Source organism: Eucalyptus grandis, chromosome 7 (assembly GCF_016545825.1).
Source record: "Eucalyptus grandis isolate ANBG69807.140 chromosome 7, ASM1654582v1, whole genome shotgun sequence".
Classification (NCBI taxonomy): Eukaryota; Viridiplantae; Streptophyta; class Magnoliopsida; order Myrtales; family Myrtaceae; genus Eucalyptus; species Eucalyptus grandis.
This window is the reverse complement of record NC_052618.1, coordinates 5900912-5926272: the sequence shown is the minus strand read 5'-3', so window position 1 is coordinate 5926272 and position 25361 is coordinate 5900912. Positions and strand designations below refer to the sequence as shown.

Below are 25361 nucleotides of genomic sequence, written 5' to 3'. Positions count from 1 at the left end.
AATTTAAGCACAATGATGGTTAATGAGAGACCAAATTATGCTCTTAAAAAGAGCCATTGGCTCTTAATTTCGTATCATGATGACAAAGCGCCGCAACATTTGTGGACATCACCATTTGGTCTCACCCATCCTCTTTGTTTGTTTATTTTGTTTTGACTAAGAAAGCAGGTAAATAAATTGTTAGAATGAACAAAAAGTAAGGAGATAAATTCTATTATCCACCAAGGAGACAAAATTAGTCAATATTACCATACATATATATATATATATATGTATGTATGTATGTATGTATGTATGTATGTATATATGTATATCGGTGGCTGAAAGTGAAATTGGATCGATACTCGCCAATTTTAGTAAATTAGAATTGAAACCAAATTAATCCCCATGAGAACTGCTAGTTCCAAACCAATCCCGTCTGGTTTCCAATGGTTTCCGATTACTTTGCATGACCCTATTGGTAGTGGATGTGTCAAATCAAGCAAGCCTCTTGGGCCTAGAGAGAGTGCGGGTGGATGTTGGATTTTTTTATTTTTTATTTTTTTGGGTGAGAATAGTTTGTAAGATAAAATGAGACAATTTGGGAAATGAAGTACGTGCGGAAGATGCAACTTGAGACGCATCAAAACAAATGAAAAATGGTAATTATAATTTCGAAAGGAAAGGAGTCTGTATACTTTCAAAAAAAAAAAATTCCGAAGAAGAAACTGCAGGTTGGTCAAATAATTTATAAAAAAAAAACGGTTAAAAAAGAGGACGTTACTCCTATAAGTAGGCCGGCGACGGTACCAACCGTCGAACGAAGTGGACCCCAAAAGCCAAACCCACGACCTCTCCGGAAGTTTTAAGGTTTCTACTTCTCGCTCGCGCTCGCCATCGGCGGTTTCCTGAAATCCTCTCGAGGGGCGAAGCCATGAGTTTGATCTCGACGCGCTTGCGGATCCAATCCACAGCTCCAGCAAGTGCAGGTAAGGGGATTTCTCGGAGCCTCTCGAGCCAGAGCCACAGCCAGGCCGGGAGTCGCCGGCTGAATCGATCCAGGTTCATTCAGTTCTCTAAATGTGTCTCATACTGCAGCAATGTGCACTGCCCGTTCCATCCTGGATCTTCTGTTATGTAGTTCTTTCGAGGCAGATGTGGAAAACCACTGTTAACAGCAGATGCTCGGTGTCTTTTTCTTTTTTTCCCCCAGCCATCTGTGCCTAGGGAGCAGTTTTCTATCGTGGAGGTCTTAAAAAAAAATCAAATTGTTTTGTGCCTCATGTCGTTCTCGCGGGTACGTTGCTGGCTCTTATATATCCGCCGTCCTTCACTTGGTTCACCATCAGGTTGCTAGATCTTCTCCAGATACGTTTCTGGGCTATAAATTTGTATCTCAATTCTTAATGGGTTCTATCGAATCTGCTTTCCGGTACTATGCACCTGCACTCGGGTTTCGGATGTTTGCTGTGAGGGTTAATTCCAGCGAGAGGGACTTTCTCGAAGCGTTTAGGAGACCGGCTGCTATTTTTGCTCGCTCTATCAACCAGTTCATCGAGAAGCCTCTTCTTGGTTATTTCTTTGGCATGATGTCCGTAGCAATGGTTTCGCTCCCAACGTCCATTGGTGAGTACTAGTCTCCCTTCCCTCTCTAAAGCCAGTGAACTGGTAATTGACTTTCTCTGAACCTGAACCTCAGGTACTGGGATTATGCTGCTGTCTTGATATCAGCGCGGCTCAGCTTTCTAATTATGCTACATCTCTGATTGACCCATCAGTGGCTCCTGAGTATTGTCATGACATCATTATCTACCGCTACGGCTGTTTTTGTGACCCCTTTATTGTCACTTCTTCTCATTGGCAAACGATTGCCCGTCCATGTGAAAGGAATGGTTTCCAGCATTTTGCAGATTGTCGTCACACCCATCGCTGCAGGGCTGCTTCTGAATAGGTTAAACATTCGCCTTTGCTACGTACATTTGCTAGGGAGTTTCAGTAGTTTAATATCTCATAGTTTGCTTTTGGGTTCTTCCCTTGGATTTCTAATGCCATACGACCACTTTTGCCGCCACTCTGTCTTTGTGACGTCTCTATGCGTTGGAGCACCTCTTGTGATGAACGTCGATTCCATCATTTCTTCATTTGGTTTGACGATCTTGTCACTCGTAATTGCATTTCATCTGATTGCATTCGTCACTGGATACTTCCTTCCCGGTTTCTTCTTCCGGAAGGCTCCTGCTGTAAAAGCATTGCGGAGAGCACTATCCTTTGAGACAGGTGCCTCCTTTATCCATCCGCATAAGAAGAGGGTTTTCTTTTTTTCTCCGGCTTAATAGCAAGTATCGTTTGCAGGAATGCAGAGCAGCCTTCTTGCGCTCGCTCTAGGAAATAGATTCTTTCAAGATCCACTTGTGGCTGTGCCTCCAGCTATCTCTGTAAGTGAAAATATTAATTGTCAACAGAACTTTACCTTTATCCTTTTTAGTAAATTAATGTCACTCGTCTCATAGCAAATGGGAGCTAACTTCTATATTGGTTTTTGAAGAAAGTAGAGTATGATCAGTTAAAGTTCTTTCCTTTCGCGGGCCACACTAAAGCTAATCCTTTAGTAATTTGCGTGTTCCTTTAAACTATATGCTTGAGATCTTCTTACTTTTAGGCTCGACCACACTTGGCCTTTTCGCATTTGAGTGCCGACAGCATAAAACACCCCCGAAAACAGGTCAAGTTAGCTTGTGGAGCAATTTAGAATTTTTTTCTTTGTCAATTCCTTTTCACGAGAGGTTTTCTTCTATATTATCATACGGAATGCCACTGTATCCGAGGAATATTTCTGTAACCAATTAAAAGTCATACCTTTGTGGCGGCCCTCTTGGATCGAAGAATTCCTGCAGCCTGCATGTCAGATGATGCGGGCAGATATTTGAGGAGCGGCCACAAAATTAAGGTTAGGGGTCGAGGAAAACCGACGACGACGACGAGACAAGAGATGGAGGATGGAATGGGATGATGGCTGGCTGGAGATCGCAGTGAGCGCATGAAGGAGGAAGATGGAAGAAGCAGGGCGGAGGAGACTCGTCGGCTTCATCGCTCTAGGGTCTCCTTCTCTCTCTCTCTCGGAGCAGGCCAGTCTCTCGCAAGGCGCGTGATAGCGTACACCGACCCGCATCCTAACACAACCCACAGCCGAACACGTGTTTAACATTGAGCTGATGTTTAGACCTGAATAATAGGCCTCTCTGTCCTTCTCTCTCCCCCAAATTGATGGTCACACCTGAATAATAGGACCTCTTGGTCCATCCCTCAATAGTAACACTCCAAAAATTGATGTTCAAACCCGAATAATATGACTTCTTTGTCCATCCCCTCGTAGTAACACCCCAAAAATTGATGTTTAGACCCAAATATTATGACCTCTCTGTCTCTCTCTGTCGCTCTCTCTCCCCCCTCCTTCCCTTTCTCAATCTCACTCTACCTCCCTCCCTCAATGACATAATTTAAAGAAGAAGTTCTTATTTTGGTCTGCACTCTTCTGGTGACGAACACATTCCAATCTTCAATCAACCCTTCGGGGGATTACGTTGAGGGTGAAGCCATCATATCTGCCAAACACTCTTTAGCATACGAATATTTCTTAATCTGCAATGGCTCATGTTATATTCTCTCGTTTATTGTGATTCTAATCACGGCGGGTAATATGATTTTTTTAGGCAAGAAATTATTGCAAAATTCTCCTTTATCCATACGGTAATAGCTGAAAAGTTACATGATAGAATATGAAATTCAATTTATTTGGAAATAGATCATGAAACCGATGGTTTGTGAATTTTCGATTAATACGCAATTAAGCTCATCAACTATTATCTAACCAGAATAAGAAGTTCTAGAATGTGTTAGTCGCCAGAAGAGTGCAGACTAGAATAAGAGGTTCTTTAAATTGTTTCATCGAGGGAGGGAGGTAGAGAGATTGAGAGAGGGAGGGAGGTAGAAATAGAGAGAGGGGAGGGGGGGGGGGGGCGCAATTCGATTCCGGGGGAAAGAGAGCGACATAGAGAGATGGATAGGTTGTATTATTAGAGAGGGATCGTATTATTGATGTTTAGACCTGAATAGTACGACCTCTCTGTCCCTCTCTAATAATACAACCTCTCGTCTCTCTCTGTCTGTTGCTCTCTCTTCCCTTGAAATCGAACTAATCTGCGCCCCCCCCCGCGCCTCTCTCTCTATTTCTACCTCCCTCCCTCTCTCAATCTCTCTCAACCTCCCTCCCTCGATGACACAATTTAAAGAAAAACTGCTTATTCTAGTCTGCACTCTTCTGGCGACTAATACATTCCAGAACTTCTTATTCTGGTCATGTAATAGTTGATGAGCTTAATTGCGTATTAATCGAAAATTCACAAACCATCGGTTTCATGATCTATTTCTAAATAAATTCAATTTCATATTCTACCCCGTAACTTTTTAGCTATACCGTATGGATACAGGAGAATTTTGTAATAATTTCTTGCCTAAAAAATCATATTACTTGCCATGATCAGAATCACGCTAAAGGAGAGAATATAACATGAGTTGTTGCAAATTAAGAAATATTCGTATGCTAAAGGGTGTTTGGCAGATACGATGGCTTTACCCTCGACGTAACCCCCTGGAGGGTTGATTGAAGATTGGAATGCGTTCGTCCCCGAAGAGTGCAAATCAGAATAAGAACTTCTTCTTTAAATTGTGTCATCGAGGGAGGGAGGGAGGGAGGTAGAGAGAGATTGAGAGAGGGAGGGAGGGCCGGGATGGGGGGGGGCGAGGAGAGCGGTTCGGTTATGGTGGGGGAGAGAGAGAGAGAGAGACCCCAGAGCAATGAAGCCGACGAGTCTCCTCGGCCCTGCTTCCTCCTTCATGCGCCGACTGCGATCTCCAGCTAGCCATCATCCCATTCCATCATCCATCTCTCGTCTCCTTGTCGTCGTCGGTTTTCCTCGACCCCTATAAACCCGATGAAGATAGTGAAAAATGTTTATTTATTGGCCTCAAAGCAACAATCCCTTTGTATAGGCCCATGACCAAATCTATATTTCGATCCTTTGAAAAGACCTTTTCGATTGATCAAATTGTGCTCATTGCGAATATTTCTGAAAGCTTTTGATATGGGTTATGTGAGATACCCTTAGCAATCAGTTACTTCCCACACGAATAAATGAGATCAAGCAGCCATTTTATCAAGAGTGTGTGAGAAATCCTTTCTGACTAAGAAGTTCTAGTTTGGCACACTTAATGAGCTTTTTGCACAATTTATAACCGTTCTGATAAGAACTTGACTCCCGGAGAATTCGATGATTAATGATATATCCTCGAGCAAGATGATAGTTTTGTGTCACATGATACTGATTGACATCGAATGTGTTTTTTTTAAAGTTGTTGGACTTAACTTAATTAACTTGTTCAATTAATGTTGCATTATTACCAATACATCTCTTGATGACGCCCCCCTAATGACATTTGCTCAAGTGAAGCCATGCCGTTTTCAAGGCGTTAGCAGGTGCTTCCCTGAAAAACCAAAGATTCATGGTCAGTCTTAAACCATGCCGTCTCTAAAGGTTCATGGTCAGCCTTAAATCATGCCGTCTCCAAAAATTCATGATCAACATTAAATCATGCTATCTCCAAAGGTTTATGATTAACCTTAAACCATGTTATCCACAAAGGTTCATGGGTTTTCCTCAAACCATGTATTTTCAATCCGGTCGAAACCCGTTGTTATAGGGTGAGCATTTCACTCTTCTTATGACACGAAGAGCTTTTGTAGCCCGGAGTCTTCCTTTCTTCTTATGACACAGAGAGCTTCGTAGCCCAGAGTCTCCCTCTCTTCCTATGACACGGTGAGCTTCTGTAGCCCGGAGTCCTTCTTATAACATGGAGAACTTCTATAACTCGGAGTCCTTCCCCTTTTCCTATGACATGGAGAGCTTTTGTAACCCAGAGTCATTCTTCCTATGACACTGAGAGCTTTTGTAGCTAGGAATCCTTCTTCCTATGACACGAAGAGTTTCTGTAGTCCAGAGTCCTTCCCCTTCTTCCTATTACACGAAGAGCTTCTATAGCCCAGAGTCCCCCTTTCTTCCTATGACACGGAGTGCTTCTGTAGCCTGGAGTCATTTTCTTCCTCTTATTGACAACACACGCTTCCATAATTATGAGTCATGTCCGTCGACCTAATGTGTTCCTATGCACCTAGGTCTCTCTACCACCGATATAATTTAAGTGTCTTATATTTTTTAATACAACCTCTTCGAGGTTACATTCAAAAGATGGGCAGTTGTTAATATCTAACTTTTCCTCAAATGCATAATTTTAAAAAAAAAACATAAAAAATTAATTTAAATTATTAATTTTTAAAAAATTGAAATTGAGAGAGGCCGGGTTGGGCTGCATCAAACCTTGGCCCGACCCGCCTCTTTTCTTTTTGTCCCTACACTGCCAAAGCCGTTTCCTCTTGGGCCCGGCCCATGCTAGCCTCTTCCTCCTCTACTCATCTTCATGCAAGAAACCCTAGAGAAAAGAAGACAGCAACATAGGGGCAGAAACGAAGATAAATGGGGGAATTGAGGAGAGCAGAAGAGAATGCAGAGAGAGAGAGAGAGAGAGAGAGAGAGCTCGAGACACCGATAGAGGAGCGGACAGAGCATCAAGCAGGGAGAAAAAGGAGAGCAAAGACGAGAGGGGAGAAAGAAAAAGCTTCGCCACTGGCGGCCGAGCCCCTGCGCTTGCCGCCTCAATCCAAGCTAGACTACCGCCGTCATCGCCCGCTATGTCATGCCGGAATGCTGACCCCGAGCCACTGCTACTCACGATCCTGTCTGTGTCGTCACTGCTACCCAGGAGCCGCAACGCTGCCGCAACCATTGCCTCCACCCTTGCTTGCCTCTTCACCTAAGCCACAAAGTTGCTACAGCCCGTGCTGTCACTTCCCTATCCGTGACCTGCTTGCTACTTACCCTACACTGTCCCAAGCCACTACCCTCCCACCCAGACCGCTACAACGGCTGCAACATCATCGCCGTTGCAGCCCTTAGCCTCTGCCCGACGCTCGCAACTCGTGACATCGCACCTCCACCTGTCTCTGTAGCTGCTGCTCACCGCATCACTCTTATATATATAAGAGTGATCTGTCATGTGTGATATTCACAATCTTTTATTCATTTATTTTAAAAAATTAATATTTGAGTCGAGTTCTAACTTATGAGTCCATCACAAGTCACGCAAATAAATTAGACTCGTTTGTTAATTTTTTGACATCATACGATCGCTGGATTTTTCATAACCAAATAAAGACTCGGCTTTTATTACAAGTTGAGTGGAGTCGATGTCAAGTTGTTTACAAGCCACCAAAAACCAAAAAAAGGTGATATCATAAGTCACAAGTGGTAAGTTGAACATGGACCTATCAAAATTTATTAGGATGTGTTTGGTTCAGTAGTATTCGTAAAAGATTTTGGACGTATGAAAACTTAAAGACCCTTGTGCCAAAGTTGAGATGCTTGGCAATATAACATCAAAGGCTTTTGAGCCAAAACTAGCATTTCCAAAATCGCTTAATCTAATGACATGTGTTGTGCTCAATTGGGTTTTTGGGAATGTCATTGGGAAAATATAAAGGATTTTAGGTTGAAGGGGTTTTTTCAAAATATAAATAGTGCTTAGTATATTATAGTTTGAAAGTACATTGAGGATGAACTTTGATTTAAAATAGTATTTGGAAAAATTACACTTTATAAAGGAATTTTGTTTTTTATAAAAATAAATAAATAAATAAATAAACCCTCAAACTAGCAAAGGACTCAAGCTATTGATGAGCCACATTGATGCTAGATTTACTCAAATCTGGCTTGCTCTCAAGATACAACTTTTCTAAGGGGCTTTGGCCCAAAGCTCCTTGAGAAAAACTTAGCTTGTTTGCCAATTTTTTTAGGCCCCTCTAGTCAAATGCTAGTGTTGGAAAATTTTTGAAAGGCTATTTCCTAAGGTTAATTAAAAAAATTTCTTCCCAAAATTTTCATCAACTTTTTTTTTTTTTTTTTTTTTGGTTTGGCCCTCGTAGATAGGGGTCAAGTATGGTTCCGAGTGTAAAACCTGGACCCCGAGAACCAGATCGATGAAAACCCGTAGGTTTCAAGTTCTAAGGTATGCAGGGTAGGTTCCTGGTTCCAAAAACTGAGAAACCCATTTCAACAGTTAGGTTCTAGGTTCTAAGTTAGACGAACCTAGAATCTGTACCTACAACCCAGAACAAGTTTTAATATTTTTATTAATCCATATCTCCGTGCAATCTTCAAATATTCTATGTTGTGCGATGATGAGTGTATAATCTAAAAGCACTAGTTCGAGTTCCCATTTTATGGCTAAGACTTTTACTTTATTAATGTTCATATTTTTCATGTAAATAACTATAAGTTATGATTAGTGAATTGTAATCATTCATATAATAATATAAGTGGGACTTGGGTAGACTTTCGAACCTATGACAAAATAGGTTCCAAGTTCCGAAAAAATGAGGAACTTGTTCCAACGGATAGTTCCAAGTTCTAGATGGAACTTATACGGAACTTAGATTCACTCATCCCTACTTCTATCTAGTTGAATTCCTTACCAAGAATTCTTCTTTTTTTTTTCTTTTTTTTTGCTATTGATAGTTTTGTTCATTTTGTATTATCTTTAATGAATGACAAGCTTGTTTATTATTATTGTGTTCATTTTCGTTTTGTTTAACTAAAAATAAAAATAAAACCTATTAGACCTTGAAACCGACTCTGAAACCTGTGACAAGGTAGGTTCCAGGTGTTATGTTTCAATTGGTAAGTTTCAGGTTCCAAAAAATGATAACTTTATACCCGAGGGTAGATTTCAGGTTCTAAGTGGATTCTGTAAGGAACTTGGAACCACTCACCCCTACTCGGAGGGACTATTCATCTTCTCTAGTGAAACTTCGTTAAGAGTTGTGTGAGGTCAGTTGACGAGGTCAAATTTGGCTACTAGTAATCTAGTTTGGTGCTAGCTAGCCTCATTTAAGAGCACCAACTAGTTGTTGAGCCTTTCGCCAACTTTGAGGTTTTTTTTTTTCAAAAGAAAAAAGCAAAAATGCTTTATTAAGTGTGCATTTTCTAAACACTATTTAAATAAAATTGTTTCCAAAATAAATTTTCCCGAACACAACATGCAAGTCCTGCCCAATATTGGCTTTGAGCATTTTCAAAATAATAATTCACAGGTTAATTTTTTTCTCTCTTCTGATTTTGCACTCGTTTAACTATCCAAATTTTAGTTTTTACCCTAACTGGCTTTCTTGTGCAGATTTGACCGACATTATTAATGTCGATAGGAAGCTTAGATTTGACCGTTTTGGATCTCTCTAGTCTAAAAACATTCATACTCCCTCATGCTCACAAAAGAAATCTACCCCTCCCACTGCTTGATGACACAACTCAATCGCGAAGCTAGCAAGGATGCCCTCGCCCTTACCTACCGCTCGATCCTCTCTACACGCATCCCTATCTTCATTTGTGGCGAGATCGTTCACAACTGGCAACAAGGAGGCCACGCAAGTTCGGTATGAGCTCATAGCTTGCGATCGTGGAGGCTAGGCAAGGTCAAGCCCGAGCTCATGAGGAATGTGACCGATCGCAAGCAAAAGTGCGATAACCTAGTGAGTCGCCTAAGCTAGCTAGCAAAGCTTGGCCATGGTTGCCAAAATCGAGATCGTCAAGACCTTGAATTGGTTGTCGCGACCTAATTTTCAGGTGCATCATCTAAAACTAAGTTAATGGACTACTAAGGGGTGCTTGATAAAAATAATTTCTGTTCCAGAAATGATTTTTCTGTTCCAAACCAATTTCTGGAACAGAAACTTGTTTGATAACCCTTATGAAATTTTCTATTTCTGGAATAGATTTCTATTCCAGAAATAGAAATTGAGGAGAAATCAGAAATAGATATTTTCTATTTCTGATTTCTTCAGAAATCAATTTCTGATTTCTCTGACCTAATTTCACTCTTCTCCCTCGTACGCCTCTTCTCTCTCGCCTCCTCCTCCGCCTCTTCTCTACCTCCTCCTCCTCCTCCGCCTCTCCGCTCTCCTCCGCCCCGCACCGACGCCCTTCGCCTCTCCTCCGCCCTCCCGCACCGACGCCCTCCGCCTCTCCGCTCTCCTCTCGCTCTACACCGACGCCCTCCGCCTCTCCGCTCTCCTCCGCCCCGCACCGACGCCCTCCGCCTCTCCGCTCTCCTCCGCCTCTACACCGATGCCCTCCGCCTCTCCGCTCTCCTCCGCCCCGCACCGACGCCCTCCGCCTCCGCTCTCCTCCGCCTCTACACCGACGCCCTCCGCCTCTCCTCGCCCGCACCGACGCCCTCCGCCTCTTCTCTACACCCCCGGCGCTCATTCCCTTGCGAAGCCAAAGCCTCTGCAACAGATCTGAGCACCGACACCCTCCGCCTCTTCTCTGCACCCCGCCGCTCGTTCCCTTGCGGCCGAAGCCCTCGCAATGAGCATCGACGCCCTCCGCCTCTTCTCTACACCCACGCTGCTCGTTCCCCTGCGAAGCCGAAGCCCTTTGCAATAGAGCACCGACGCCCTCCGCCTCTTCTCGCACCCACGCCGCTCGTTCCCTACGGCCGAAGCCCTTTGCAACAGAGCACCGACGCCCTCCGCCTATTCTCGCACCCACGCCGCTCGTTCCCCGAGAAGCCGAAGCCCTCTCGCAAGCAGAGCACCGATGCCCTCCGCCTCTTCTCTCGCACCCACGCTGCTCGTTCCCCGAGAAGCCGAAGCCCTGCAATGCGAGCACCGACGCCCTCCGCCTCTTCTCGCACCCACGCCGCTCGTTCCCGCGGCCGAAGCCCTGCACGCAGCACCGACGCCCTCCGCCTCTTCTCTCGCACCCACGCCGCTCGTTCCCCGCGGCCGAAGCCTTCGCAGCAGATTCGAGCACCGACGCCCAAGCCGCTCCTGCTCCGTCTCACCAAAAGCCACCCTCGCCCCGCGACCTCAGCCGCACGCCCTTCTCCTCCCTTCTCTAGTTCTTGCCGACTCCTCTTCCTTTTTCTCTCTCTGTTGAGTTCTCTGCAGCATTGCGCTTTGGTCGCGTCGAGTTTGAGGTGGGAGCGATGCTGCATTGCAGTTCATAATCGATTTGTCGATCCCTATTGTTTGTGCATTGTAATTGATCGTTTTGATGGCTCTGACAGTTCTGCGGTGAGTGTTGATTTCATAGCGCATGTTGTTCGTGTCCTCCTCTGCAACTATTTTCTTAGCATTACTTGGATCGAGCAATTGGATGTGTGCTCTGTAGTTTATGCAGATGCAGCCTATCGGCTATTTTCATCGGATGAGGAGCAATTTATTTTTTGCTTGTGGTAGAGCTAGATGAGAATTGGACACTGTTGAGATGTTCTCAACATTCGATCTGCAAAGCTATCCTGATTTTTCTATGCTCTTGCTTCAGGTCAGGAGTATTTGTAAAGAGGTGTTGATTGCAACACCGAAGTTGCTATAATTTAACTTCCAGGAAAGGACGGTGGATTTGCCTTAAGAGGTAATGCCAGCTTGGACTTGTAAAACAATTTACCAACTTGTAAAAGTCAGTGCATGATCGCTGCGAAATGTTCATGGCCCGAAATTGGTAGCAATTTGTGTGCAGTTCAAGAAATAACAACTTTCTTTTGGATTTTTTTCTTTTAATTCCTTTCACCCTTTGTTTCTACTATGAGGTGCAAAAACGTGGTAGCAATGGTCACAACCATTATTATTAAAAGAATTGGTAGCAAATTCACTTGAAAAAGATACATGTGGACATCTTTGTGGAGATTCATGCATAGAAAATATATGTCACATCTATGTAATTAGCTAGTTACCATATTATTAAAAGAATTGCTAATACAATAGATCGGATTTTCATCTGTGATTTTGATGTTAGGTCAAGAGAGTGGGAATGGTTTTTTTGCTTATAATATATGGTTGCTTGTAAAATTTTATATGAGGATTATTCTCTTTTTGCTTGATGTGATATCGATATCAAAGTCTACGTGCTTGAACTGGTACACCAATTGATATGGCTCATTTGATGCTCAAGTAGTTAAGGTTAAATGGCTTCCCACAAAGAGGTTTGTATGGCAAAGTGGACTGAGCCTTTGACCAATGAGCTTGTAAGCTTGTTGGTAACAGAGGTAACAAAGGGAAATCGCACCACTTCTACCTTCAACAAAACAGGATGGAATAACATACATGTCGAATTCAATAGCCGGATGGGACTCAACTTTAGTGTAATTCAGTTGAAGAACAGGGTCAACAAAGGCGAAGAAACATTATAGTAGTTTCAAGAAACTTTTGTCACAATCTGGATTTGGATGGGATAATATAAACAATAAGGTTGTTGTGGATGATCAAAGTGTGTGGGAGTCTCACATCAAGGTATCAATTTACCAATGTCATTTTGTTCATATTGTATTGCAAGCTTTGATTATATTACTGACATTTGTCATTATCGTATAAATTACAGAATAATAACGAATGGGCTAAATTCAGAAATGAAGGGTTTCCTCAGTATCCTGATTTATGTATCGTGTTTGGTGATACATATGCTACTGGGAACTATGCATCAGGAAATGTAGAAGAAGTGGTAGGATATGCTGAAGAAGTGGTAGTGTCCTCTGAGAGAGATGACAATGGTGGTGACAATGGTGATGGTGGTAGTGGTTATGCAGTAGGTGATCCAGAGGAATTTGATGAACAGCGTATTGATGATGAGGCCTTCATACCTGATACGACTACTACCTTAAATCTTAAGAAACACAAGCATGATAGGACTCCAAATTCTAAGAGGAGGAGGAAGAGTACCAGATATGATGTTAGTGACACCTGCAAAGCCATTCAAGAAATGATTAAAATCAGGACGGCTCAATCAACAAGTGGCTCTGTGACCTCAGATGCCCCATCAACTGTAGACCCCTACTCCACAGTAGCCGTGGTTGCCATCTTAAATAGTATGCCTGATTTGGAGCAGAATATTTACAACAAAGCTGTGAACCAATCATGTCTTCATGCCAGTTGGAGAGAGGCTTTTATCACAATGCTACCTGAAAGGAGACGTGGATATCTTGAATCTCTTTAAACAGATCTTGAGTAGTATGCTATGGATTTATATATTTTGTTTTATTTCACTCTATGACTTATGTATTTGAGATACTTTGGTCTTTTTATGATGCAATTATGAAAACTTTGTGACTATTGTTGATTATTATTAGATTCCTTACGTACATATTGTGTTTATCCTTTCTTCTTCTTTTTGCATGTGAAGGCATAGGTAATATGGAGGGGGGGTGAAAGTAGCATGTGTAGTGATCAAGTAGCAACAGGTGAATCGGTTGAAGTAATCTTTAATGATTTTGATATCGATATTATGACAGCATGGTTGAGCATGGTTGCGGCGGATATGTCTTTGCATTCGAGAGAACCTATTAGGGATAGCATATTGTCGGACCCGAATGGATGATGGAGATTCTTCAAGGACATTCAGATAGAATATATGAATCTTTTAGAATGGAGAGACACGTTTTCTCAATCTTTGTGGTTTGATGAAGGCAAGAGGTTGGCTGAAAGATAGTCGATATATAAAGGTAGATGAACAAATTGGGATATTCTTATTTATGATTTGTCACAAGAACTCGAATAGAACTTTATGCGAGAGATTCCAACGTTCGGGACAAAGTATTAGCAAATACTTCACTATAGTGTTGCTAGCAGTTCTCAAACTTGCAAAAGAGATTATCGTACCGCCTTCCTTTGATGTGGTCCCAAATGAGATTCTTATGGATCCCAACCATAAACTTTATTTCAAGGTAAGATTTTCATACATTCATTTACAATATCGGTTTCATTTTGTTGCTAATATTATATAACACTAGTCTTTGATAAAACGACAGGATTGTGTGGGCGCTATTAATGGTACTCATGTTCATGCTTCTATACCTTTGTCGAAGCAAATCCCATTTAGAGGCAGAAAAGGAGGTACCACTCAAAATGTGATGTGTGTATGTTCGTTTGATATGAAATTCACTTTTGTGTATGCTGGTTGGGAAGGATCTGCCAACGATTGCCGGGTGTTATCAGCAGCACTCGAGACTCCTCACTTGGAATTTCCTCGACCTCCACTAGGTATTTTTACTTGTTCTAAAATTATCAATTTTCTTTAAGATTGTATTGTATTTACAAATCACTACTAATATATGAATATTTTGTTATAGGCAAATACTATGTTGTAGATTATGGTTATGCATCAATTCCGGGATTCTTAACTCCTTTTAGACGCGAATGGTATCATCTAAATGATTATAGAGGTAGAGCAAGACGACCAAGAACAGCAAGATAGTTGTTCAACTATAGGCATTCTTCACTAAGGAATGTCATTGAGAGATCATTTGCGGCATTAAAGAATCGTTTCTTTATTTTGAAACACATGCCTGCATTTGCAATTCGAAAGCAAGCACATGTTGTAATTGCATGTTGTGCTATCCATTACTACATCCGTGATCAAGACAGGAGGGATAGAAACTTTTCCTTATATGGAGATCCGAGTACTCATGTGAACCTGTACAAGATGAGGTTGTAGGTGATACATCGACCGAGGAGGAAATTGAGATGAATATGCTTAGAAATAATATTGCCAATAAGATGGCAAGGGATCATAATATGCCGGAGATTCCATGAAATTGTGTATTTAATTTTTGTAATGTATTTCTATTATTTTGTATTTGGGGATTTACAATCTTTGCTTTTGTATTGTGATAATGTATTTGATGATTCCTATCTCAATTCTTGTAATGTGATGTTTTACTTGATGATTTCCCTTATTTGTAATGGTCCTTGTTACACTTCGTAAAATTCGCCGATTTTGTAAAATTTGCCGCAAATTACCCAATACAATTACCCAATACACTTGTTAGTGTTTCTTTCTAAAACGATTGCTCGATATCGTAAACCGTGACGGCGATCAACGTGACACACTAGCATGAAGGGGATTAGAATATGGTTGCCCGCCTTCATTCTACTATAATTTTGGGAACCTTCTATCATGCTCAAGAGTAATGCATATTGATCTCTTTTTTCTATTGTATGGAGACTATTGATAAGTATATATTGTTTGACCGTAATTATCTATCTACGTGGATGCTAAAGAATTTTTTGTGAAAATTTAGAAAATTTGATATAACATCTCTTACTTTGTATTTTTATTTTTTTTTTGCAAAAATGGAGACTTTACTTTAAAAAAAAAAAAGTAAATACTTTGTATTTGGGTCAATGATTTCATAAGCATATGAAATTTGTAAGAATGTACATTTCATTTGCTCCAAAAAAAAAAAAAAATTGTTTTAAGAAATAGAAATTTTATTCAGTTATCAAACGAATTTCTATTTCGAAACAGAAATTTGAATCGTTATCAAACAGATTTTTTTCCTCGAAACTCGTCCGAAATAGAAATAGAAAAATTCATTTATGTTCCGTAAAACTATTTGGAACAGAAATGTTGTCATGCGCCCCTAAGTCTTTAAATTTAGCTCGGCTTTCTCAAGCCCATACCAATTTGTGACTTAAGGTTTCAATATTTAACATGAAAAAGATTATTAACTAGGAGTCGCCACTAATCGGTTTAGTGTAAGTCGATTAGACACCTAAGTAAAATAATTTGAGGATTATTTTACTTCTATGAATCGAGTCTATGGGTACGGGAATTTTGTTACACTAGATTTCTAATGCCCTTTCAATACCATTTCTTTTATTTTTCAAAAATGTTTTTGCAGGCATCTTGGATTTATTTAAACCTAAATTACTATCATGCAAATATAGTGACCACACGGGTGCTCAACTATAATTAAATATTCAATAAGTAAATTGCATCACACAAAAAAAAAATCACACAAAGCAAAGGATTTTTTTGGATTTAAAAAAATAGAATTCTTTTATAAAAATGCATTTTTAACTACATAACCTAATTTTGCTAAAAAAATAGAATTCTTTTATAAAAATGCATTTTTAACTACATAACCTAATTTTGCTAAAAATTTCTAATTAAATGATCTTACTATGCAAACTAGTTAATATGCACCTCATATTTTTATTTTTTTGTTGAAATTCGAAATTAATAAAAACCATAATTAAACTATCTAAAAAATAATAATTTTCTAATTTATTTTAGGAATTAATTTGACTTAAAACCTATCCTATCTTAGAAAACTATTTTTAGAAAATTTCTAATTTACTAACCTACATGTCTAATTTATTAAATCTATATGCTCATGTAAGATTTTGATTTTTTTTTATTTTTTGATTTCCTTTTTAGTGTTTTTCCAAGATAAACAAATTTCATATAAACTAATCAAACAACAACTAAAGGATTAAAATAATAAAAAAAATAACATATTGTCTCATAGGTCGATTAACGATAACTTTAACCCTGAAAAAAAAATAAGTTCAAAATAATTAAAAATCTGATCCGAAGTCTTACGGATCAAATTAATAATTATATTGATTCAATAATTAAATATTATCAATAAACCCAAAAATTAATATAATTAGAAAAATGATCTAACATCTTATGGATCAAATTAGTAATTACAATAATTTTGGGGAGAACCCTACGGATAATGCCTACAAGATTTTATGAATATTAAAATCCAATATTGCAATTTAAATAACCAAACTTAAAGATACTATCAAATAAAATAAAAAATAACATAAAAATAAAAATAAACTAAACTACCTAAATGAGGGGACTTGCAGCAGCGTGGGTTGGTGTCGGACGAAGGGGGGCCGACGTCGGAAATCCGGCGAGGGGACTGGCAGAGGTGTGGCGTCCGGCGCGGCGTTGAGCGGAGCAGGGATGGTGGCACGGCGTCGCGGAGGTCTGACGTGATCTGGGCTGCTGGTTGAGCGGAGGTGCGGACGCGGCTTCGGCTGAGGGAGAGGCTCCGGCGCGGTGGCGTGCGGCGGGCTGAACTCGGCGACGAGCGGTGATGCGAGCTGTGGTAGCGGCGCGGCGGCGATGCTGCTGATGCTCGGGAGGAGATGGTGCAGAGCTGGGCGATCAGCGGCGACGAGCGGACTGCAGCTGCTGCTCGCGGGATGCAGCAGTGGCGAGTGCAATGGCGCGACGATGGGCGCGCGCGAGCGAGGGTCGATGACGCGGCGTCGGGTGCTAGGTTGCGGTCAAAGCTCGGACTCAGGCGTCGGCAGCGGTGCGGCGGCGGTATTGCGGATGCCCGAGCAGAGGACTGATCACAGGGAGGCAGGCGTCGGATGCGGGTGCAGGCGCGGCAGCAGGGCTTCGGTGCGACGATGGGCAGTGGCGTCGGCTGAGGCGCGGGTTGCTGCAGGTGCTCGGGCAGGTGACGAGCGGCGCTCGGAGAGGGCGCGTCAGCAACAGGCGGAAGGCGCACGACACTCAGGCAATGGGTGTCTGAGCGGAGTGGCGAGGATCCGGAGCTGCAGGGGACGCCGGGGCGGAGGTGTAGGCGTCGCTCGAAGGGGCGCGGCAGTGATGGGCGATGGTGGTGGCAGGCGGACTGAGGTGCCGCGGTGGTGCAGCGACGAGCGGCAAGAGATGGGTGCCGGCGTCGGCGAAGCCCTCCTGAAGAAGACGATCCCTTTTCCCCTCTCTTTCTTTTTTTCTTTTTCTTTTTTTATTCCCTCTCTCTCGCTCTCTCTCCCTCACGTCACTTCTTTTCTCTCAGTCACTGCACTCTCTGCCCTGACGTCTCTTCTCTCTTTCCCTTTTTTCTTTTCTTGACTTTTTTTTTTTTTTTCTCGAAAACAAAGACAAAAGAACTCTGTTTTTTTTTTTTTTTAATTTCGAATTCTAATGAAATGAAAGAACCACTCTCACTTTTTTTGCACTGAAATTTTTTTTGATTTCGCCTCCTTTGTCACGAAAATTGTGGCTCCTTTTTATAATGATTTCCAGATTGCCATTTTTATAGCAATTTTCGAATTTCCATTTTCTGTCGCATTAAATCAAGGCTGCAAATCGAAGCGTGATTTCGCAATCAATTTAATTTTATTCATATTTCTTCCATTTTGTAAAACTTCTATTCCGTTATTCATTTGATTTTCAAATTGCTTCTGCATTTGAAAAAATCCAAATATCCATCGGAATTCTAAATTTCCATGCATAATCAATCAAATCAATTTCACTCATTTTTTCATTTTTTTCCTTTTATTTATTCAAATGAAATCGTTATTTTCCTTATTTCCCTAGATTTACTAAAATTAAGTGTCAACATTGGTCTAGTCTTGGACAAGCGCGATGATGATCGCTAAGCTCCGAAAGAGCAACAACATGTGTTGTTAAGAGGGGAAGACATTGGAAAAGAACCAAAAGCTATAAATCTATTACATTAATACCAATTAAATCTTAAACATTTCAATTGTATATATATAGTATCAAATTTTTTCACATTGATATTAATTCAATCCATCCAGTTACTTTTTTTTTATGAAAATTGCTGATGTAGACGCTGAACATTTGACGTGGCATGACCAATGCTAAAGTAGACATTTTTTAAAATAATTTTGTGATATTTTCTTATTTCTTTTCTTCTCTTTACATTTTTTGGAGCATGAGGCCTGACAAGGTTGCCAGCCAACCCTCACTGGCAACAAAAGAAGGTTGCAGAACCCTCATTGACACTGGCAATCACAAATTACCCCTAATTTCCTTCAAGCGGGTAAGACCAGTAATGGCCAAAGAGAGCCTCCCAATGAGTCCTCTCCTCTGCAGCGAAATGTTGGCCACGCAACCCTTGTCATTGCAATCAACACTTTGGAAAGACGAATCTCAAGGATTGCCATTGAGGGTATAGGATGAAAGGTACTTGCTTTCCAGGCATAGGCTGCCTTTCATGTCCATGGGAGCTCTCAACTGTGCTTCTTGCAAAGACAAACACGTTGCTTTGGCTCCCAAGGAAGAAAGACTCAAAAGAAGAAGAGACACTTTAAGGAAGCGAAACCCATCTCGAACCCAGATCTGGCGAGGGTTCTAACGCCCTCTCTTGTGGGCAGGCTCCTCAGGAAAAAAAGTAAAGATAAAAAATATAAAAAGGCTCTAAAAAATTATGAAATTTTATTTTAAAAAAAATTACTTCAACGCTGGTCATATCACGTAAAACACTTAGTGTCCATATCGACAATTTTTGTGCTAAATTAAGAATAGACTGAAGTTTTACCGATTTAATAAAGGTTTAAGACTAAATTAGTTTAATTAAATGGTTTAGGATTGAATTGATACCACTACAATAAATATAGGACTGTTTTTTATACTTTTTCTGAAATGGTTGTCAAAGGTCAACATGGTCTGAGTGGGTCCATTGGTTTCATGGATCCACTTGAGAATCAGATCTAGTTTGGTTCCTAAGTGGGTCAATGGAACTAATTCCCAATCTTTACAAACATACATTTATCAATTAATATCATGGTGAACCTAGTTTCTATGTAGAGCACTAAAACTTGTTTGGCCTTAAATTCAAGTTAAATTGCGAGCTATTGATTTTGATTAATGATTGAAAATTTTAGGGTGGAATGAATCAATAATACTCATTAATTAGAAACTTAATTTTTCCAAAGATCATGGTGTGGTCCTCTTAGGGTTTCCCGAAACTAGGAACATGTGGAGATTAGAATTGTATTAGAAGTCCTAACCTCCACATAAGTCAAATCATTAATCATATGATTCATCTTTTTTTCAAAGTCAATCTAATTTAAGCACAAGGATGGTTAATGAGAGACCTAATTATACTCTTAAAAAGAGCAATTGGCATATCATGATGACAAAGTGCTGCAACATTTATGGACATCACCATTCGGTCTCATTAATCCTCTTCGTTTGTTTATTTTGTTTTGACTAAGGAAGCAAGTAAATCGATCATTAGAATGAACAAAAAGTAAGGGAGTTAATTCTATTAAGCACCCATGAGACAAAATTAGTCAATAATATCAAAAATTATATATTGGTCAAAAACCAAAAAACTACATCAAGCGATTGAGTTGGAATTTATTTTTTTAAATATGTATATATATTGGTCTAAGGAGGTGGTTCCACACCGAGAACTAGAACTAGATTAGTACTCGCCAATCCTTGTAAATTAGAATCAAGAACCAGATCGATCCCCAAGAGAACTATTGGTTCTAGGCTGCTCCCGTCTGGTTTCCAATGCTTCCTGATTCGTTCACACACCCGTATTGGTAGTGGATGTGTTGGATTGAGCAAGCCTCTTGGGCCTGAGAGAGTGCGGGTGGATGTTTTTTTTTTTTTTTTTTTTTTTGGTGAGAATAGTTTGAAAGATAAAATGAGACAATTTGGGAAATGAAGTACGTGCGGAAGATGCAACTTGAGATGCATCAAAACAAATGAAAAATGGTAATTATAATTTCGAAAGGAAAGGAGTCTGTATACTTTCAAAAAAAAAAAATTCCGATGAAGAAACTTCAGGTTGGTCAAATAATTTATAAAAAAAAAAAAAACGGTTAAAAAAGAGGACGTTACTCCTATAAGTAGGCCGGCGACGGTACCAACCGTCGAACGAAGTGGACCCCAAAAGCCAAACCCACGACCTCTCCGGAAGTTTTAAGGTTTCTACTTCTCGCTCGCGCTCGCCATCGGTGGTTTCCTGAAATCCTCTCGAGGGGCGCAGCCATGAGTTTGATCTCGACGCGCTTGTGGATCCAATCCACAGCTCCAGCAAGTGCAGGTCAGGGGATTTCTCGGAGCCTCTCGAGCCAGAGCCACAGTCAGGCCGGGAGTCCCCGGCTGAATCGATCCAGGTTCATTCAGTTCTCTAAATGTGTCTCATATTGCAGCAATGTGCACTGCCCGTTCCATCCTGGATCTTCTGTTATGTAGTTCTTTCGAGGCAGATGTGGAAAACCACTGTTAACAGCAGTTGCTCGGTGTCTTTTCTTTTTTTTCCCCCAGCCATATGTGCCTAGGGAGCAGTTTTCTATCGTGGAGGTCTTAAAAAAAATCAAATTGTTTTGTGCCTCATGTCGTTCTCGCGGGTACGTTGCTGGCTCTTATATATCCGCCGTCCTTCACTTGGTTCACCATCAGGTTGCTAGATCTTCTCCAGATACGTTTCTGGGCTATAAATTTGTATCTCAATTCTTAATGGGTTCTACCGAATCTGCTTTCAGGTACTATGCACCTGCACTCGGGTTTCGGATGTTTGCTGTGAGGGTTAATTCCAGCGAGAGGGACTTTCTCGAAGCGTTTAGGAGACCGGCTGCTATTTTTGCTCGCTCTATCAACCAGTTCATCGAGAAGCCTCTTCTTGGTTATTTCTTTGGCATGATGTCCGTAGCAATGGTTTCGCTCCCAACGTCCATTGGTGAGTACTAGTCTCCCTTCCTCTCTAAAGCCAGTGAACTGGTAATTGACTTTCTCTGAACCTGAACCTCAGGTGCTGGGATTATGCTGCTGTCTTGTATCAGCGCGGCTCAGCTTTCTAATTATGCTACATCTCTGATTGACCCATCAGTGGCTCCTCTGAGTATTGTCATGACATCATTATCTACCGCTACGGCTGTTTTTGTGACCCCTTTATTGTCACTTCTTCTCATTGGCAAAAGATTGCCCGTCCATGTGAAAGGAATGGTTTCCAGCATTTTGCAGATTGTCGTCACACCCATCGCTGCAGGGCTGCTTCTGAATAGGTTAAACACTCGCCTTTGCTACGTACATTTGCTAGGGAGTTTCAGTAGTTTAATATCTCATAGTTTGCTTTTGGGTTCTTCCCTTGGATTTCTAATGCCATACGACCACTTTTGCCGCCACTCTGTCTTTGTGACGGCTCTATGCGTTGGAGCACCTCTTGTGATGAACGTCGATTCCATCATTTCTTCATTTGGTTTGACGATCTTGTCACTCGTAATTGCATTTCATCTGATTGCATTCGTCACTGGATACTTCCTTCCCGGTTTCTTCTTCCGGAAGGCTCCTGCTGTAAAAGCATTGCGGAGAGCACTATCCTTTGAGACAGGTGCCTCCTTTATCCATCCGCATAAGAAGAGGGTTTTCTTTTTTTTCTCCGGCTTAATAGCAAGTATCGTTTGCAGGAATGCAGAGCAGCCTTCTTGCGCTCGCTCTAGGAAATAGATTCTTTCAAGATCCACTTGTGGCTGTGCCTCCAGCTATCTCTGTAAGTGAAAATATTAATTGTCAACAGAACTTTACCTTTATCCTTTTTAGTAAATTAATGTCACTCGTCTCATAGCAAATGGGAGCTAACTTCTATATTGGTTTTTGAAGAAAGTAGAGTATGATCAGTTAAAGTTCTTTCCTTTCGCGGGCCACACTAAAGCTAATCCTTTAGTAATTTGCGTGTTCCTTTAAACTATATGCTTGAGATCTTCTTACTTTTAGGCTCGACCACACTAGGCCTTTTCGCATTTGAGTGCCGACAGCATAAAACACCCCCGAAAACAGGTCAAGTTAGCTTGTGGAGCAATTTAGAATTTTTTTTCTTTGTCAATTCCTTTTCACGAGAGGTTTTCTTCTATATTATCATACGGAATGCCACTGTATCCGAGGAATATTTCTGTAGCCAATTAAAAGTCATGCCTTTGTGGCGGCCCTCTTTGATCGAAGAATTCCTGCAGCCTGCATGTCTGATGATGCGTGCAGATATTTGAGGAGCGGCCACAAAATTAAGGTTAGGGGTCGAGGAAAACCGACGACGACGACGAGACAAGAGATGGAGGATGGAATGGGATGATGGCTGGCTGGAGATCGCAGTGAGCGCATGAAGGAGGAAGATGGAAGAAGCAGGGCGGAGGAGACTCGTCGGCTTCATCGCTCTAGGGTCTCCTTTCTCTCTCTCTCGGAGCAGGCCAGTCTCTCGCAAGGCGCGTGATAGCGTACACCGACCCGCACCCTAACACAACCCACAGCGGAACACGCGTTTAACATTGAGCTGATGTTTAGACCCGAATAATAGGCCTCTTTGTCCTTCTCTCTCCCCCAAATTGATGGTCACACCTGAATAATAGGACCTCTCGGTAGGGGTGATCGTTCCCGGTTCGGTCCGGTTCCAAGGTGGAACCGGGAACCGGACCGGGAGAATCGGTTCCCAATTTTGGGAACCGTGGACCAGACCGTTGGTCTTAGGACCGAGAACCGGACTGAACCATCGGTTCCGGTCCGGTCCGGTTCGGTCCAAAAGAATTGGCACTTTCTTTTTTTACCAAAGAATGACCATTCACTAAAGAATAATCATGCTCCGGACCGATCAATCAAATTCGGTTTCCGAGCAATCTAATAAAACTACTCACACATGTTTCCACGTGCAAAATATTCAAACTTCACTTGTGTGAATATCAATCATAGTTTATGTGTTTCATGCTTAATTTTAAGCATAAAACCCATGAACAACGTGATTAAAGGTTGTGCTTGGCTTAGGTTTTATAGACAATCTCTTTTCTATACTTTGAATGTTTAGTCGATATAAGACTTTTTAAGGCTTGAAGTGCCTTATCGTTTGCAAGTGAGGGGAGCAAGAGAGAGAGCGTGAGCATGAGGAGAGTTTTTTCTATAAATAAAGAGTAACAAGAAGAGTTTTGGTGGTCTCTTGGCCACATAAAAGGTTGTTACCTAAATTGCAATTCCAATTGCAATAAGTTTCATATATAATATTCATATATTATATGTGTTTATATATTATATGAATATAAATTATATATAAAAAAATTTGGTTCGGTCCGGTCGGTCCGATCGGTCCGGTTCCCACCTTGGAACCGGGAACCGGACCAACCGGCCGCCGGTTCCAAGATTAGGAATCGGGAACCGGACCGCTGATCGTGGGAACCGCCCAGAACCAGCCGGTCCGGTCTGGTTCGGTCCGGTTCCAGTTCGGGCGGTTTCCGTTGCACACCCCTACCTCTCGGTCCATCCCTCAATAGTAACACCCCAAAAAATTGATGTTCAAACCCGAATAATATGACCTCTTTGTCCATCCCTCTCACAGTAACACCTCAAAAATTGATGTTCAGACCCGAATAGTACGACCTCTCTGTCTCTCTCGTCGCTTTCTCCCCCATAACTGAACTACTCTGCCCCCTCCCCCGCCCCTCATTCCCTCTCTCAATCTCTCTCTACCTCCCTCCCTCCCTCGATGACATAATTTAAAGAAGAAGTTCTTATTTTGGTCTACACTCTTCTGGTGACGAACGCATTCCAATCTTCAATCAACCCTTCAGGGGATTACATCGAGGGTGAAGCCATCATATCTGCCAAACACCCTTTAGCATACAAATATTTCTTAATTTGCAATGGCTCATGTTATATTCTCTCGTTTAGCGTCATTCGATCACGGCGGATAATATGATTTTTTAGGCAAGAAATTATTACAAAATTCTCCTTTATCCATACGGTAGTAGCTGAAAAGTTACGAGATAGAATATGAAATTCAATTTATTTGGAAATAGATCATGAAACTAATGGTTTGTGAATTTTCGATTAATACACAATTAAGCTTATCAACTATTATATGACCAGAATAAGAGGTTCTGGAATGTGTTAATCGCCAGAAGAGTGCATACTAGAATAAGAGGTTCTTCTTTAAATTGTGTCATCAAGGGAGGGAGGTAGAGAGAGATTGAGAGAGGGAGGGAGGTAGAAATAGAGAGAGAGGGGGGGAGGGCAGTTCGATTCCAAGGGGAGAGAGAGCGACGGAGAGAGACAGATAGGTTGTATTATTAGAGAGGGATCGTATTATTGATGTTTAGACTTGAATAGTAGACCTCTCTGTCCTCTCTAATAATACGACCTCTCTCTCTCTCTGTCTCTCTCTGTCTCTCTCTCTTCCCCGGAATCGAACTAATTTGCCCCCCTCCCCCTCGCCTCTCTATCTATTTCTACCTCCCTCCCTCTCTCAATCTCTCTCTACCTCCCTCCCTCGATGACACAATTTAAAGAAGAACTTCTTATTCTAGTCCGCACTCTTCGGCGACTAACACATTCTAGAACTTCTTATTATGGTCATATAATAGTTGATGAGCTTCATTGCGTATTAATCGAAAATTCACAAACCATCGGTTTCATGATCTATTTCTAAATAAATTGAATTTCATATTCTACCCCGTAACTTTTTAGCTATACCGTATGGATACGGGAGAATTTTGTAATAATTTCTTGCCTAAAAGAATCATATTACCTGCCGTGATCGAATCATGCTAAAGGAGAGAATATAACACAAGCTGTTGCAAATTAAGAAATATTTGTATGCTAAAGGGTGTTTGGGCAGATATGATGGCTTTACCCTCAACGTAACCCCGGAGGGTTGATTGAAGATTG

The 25361-nt window shown here is 41.4% G+C and overlaps 1 protein-coding gene across 2 annotated transcripts; it reads left to right on the top strand.

The window, feature by feature from the left end:
* Positions 1-831: 831 nt before the first annotated feature.
* Positions 832-23221, top strand: LOC120285959 (probable sodium/metabolite cotransporter BASS5, chloroplastic). Of its 2 annotated transcripts, XM_039316872.1 has the most exons (5): positions 832-1041; positions 21206-21399; positions 21472-22050; positions 22127-22209; positions 22670-23221. In XM_039316872.1, exons 1-5 carry the CDS (start codon positions 914-916, stop codon positions 22700-22702), a joined length of 1017 nt encoding a protein of 338 aa, XP_039172806.1. In that variant the 5' UTR covers positions 832-913; the 3' UTR covers positions 22703-23221. The 2 variants fall into 2 exon arrangements, with proteins under 2 accessions (XP_039172806.1, XP_039172807.1); XM_039316873.1 differs by lacking the exons at positions 832-1041; positions 22670-23221 and adding an exon at positions 20714-20836 and having other exon boundaries at positions 22127-22542.
* Positions 23222-25361: the final 2140 nt, after the last annotated feature.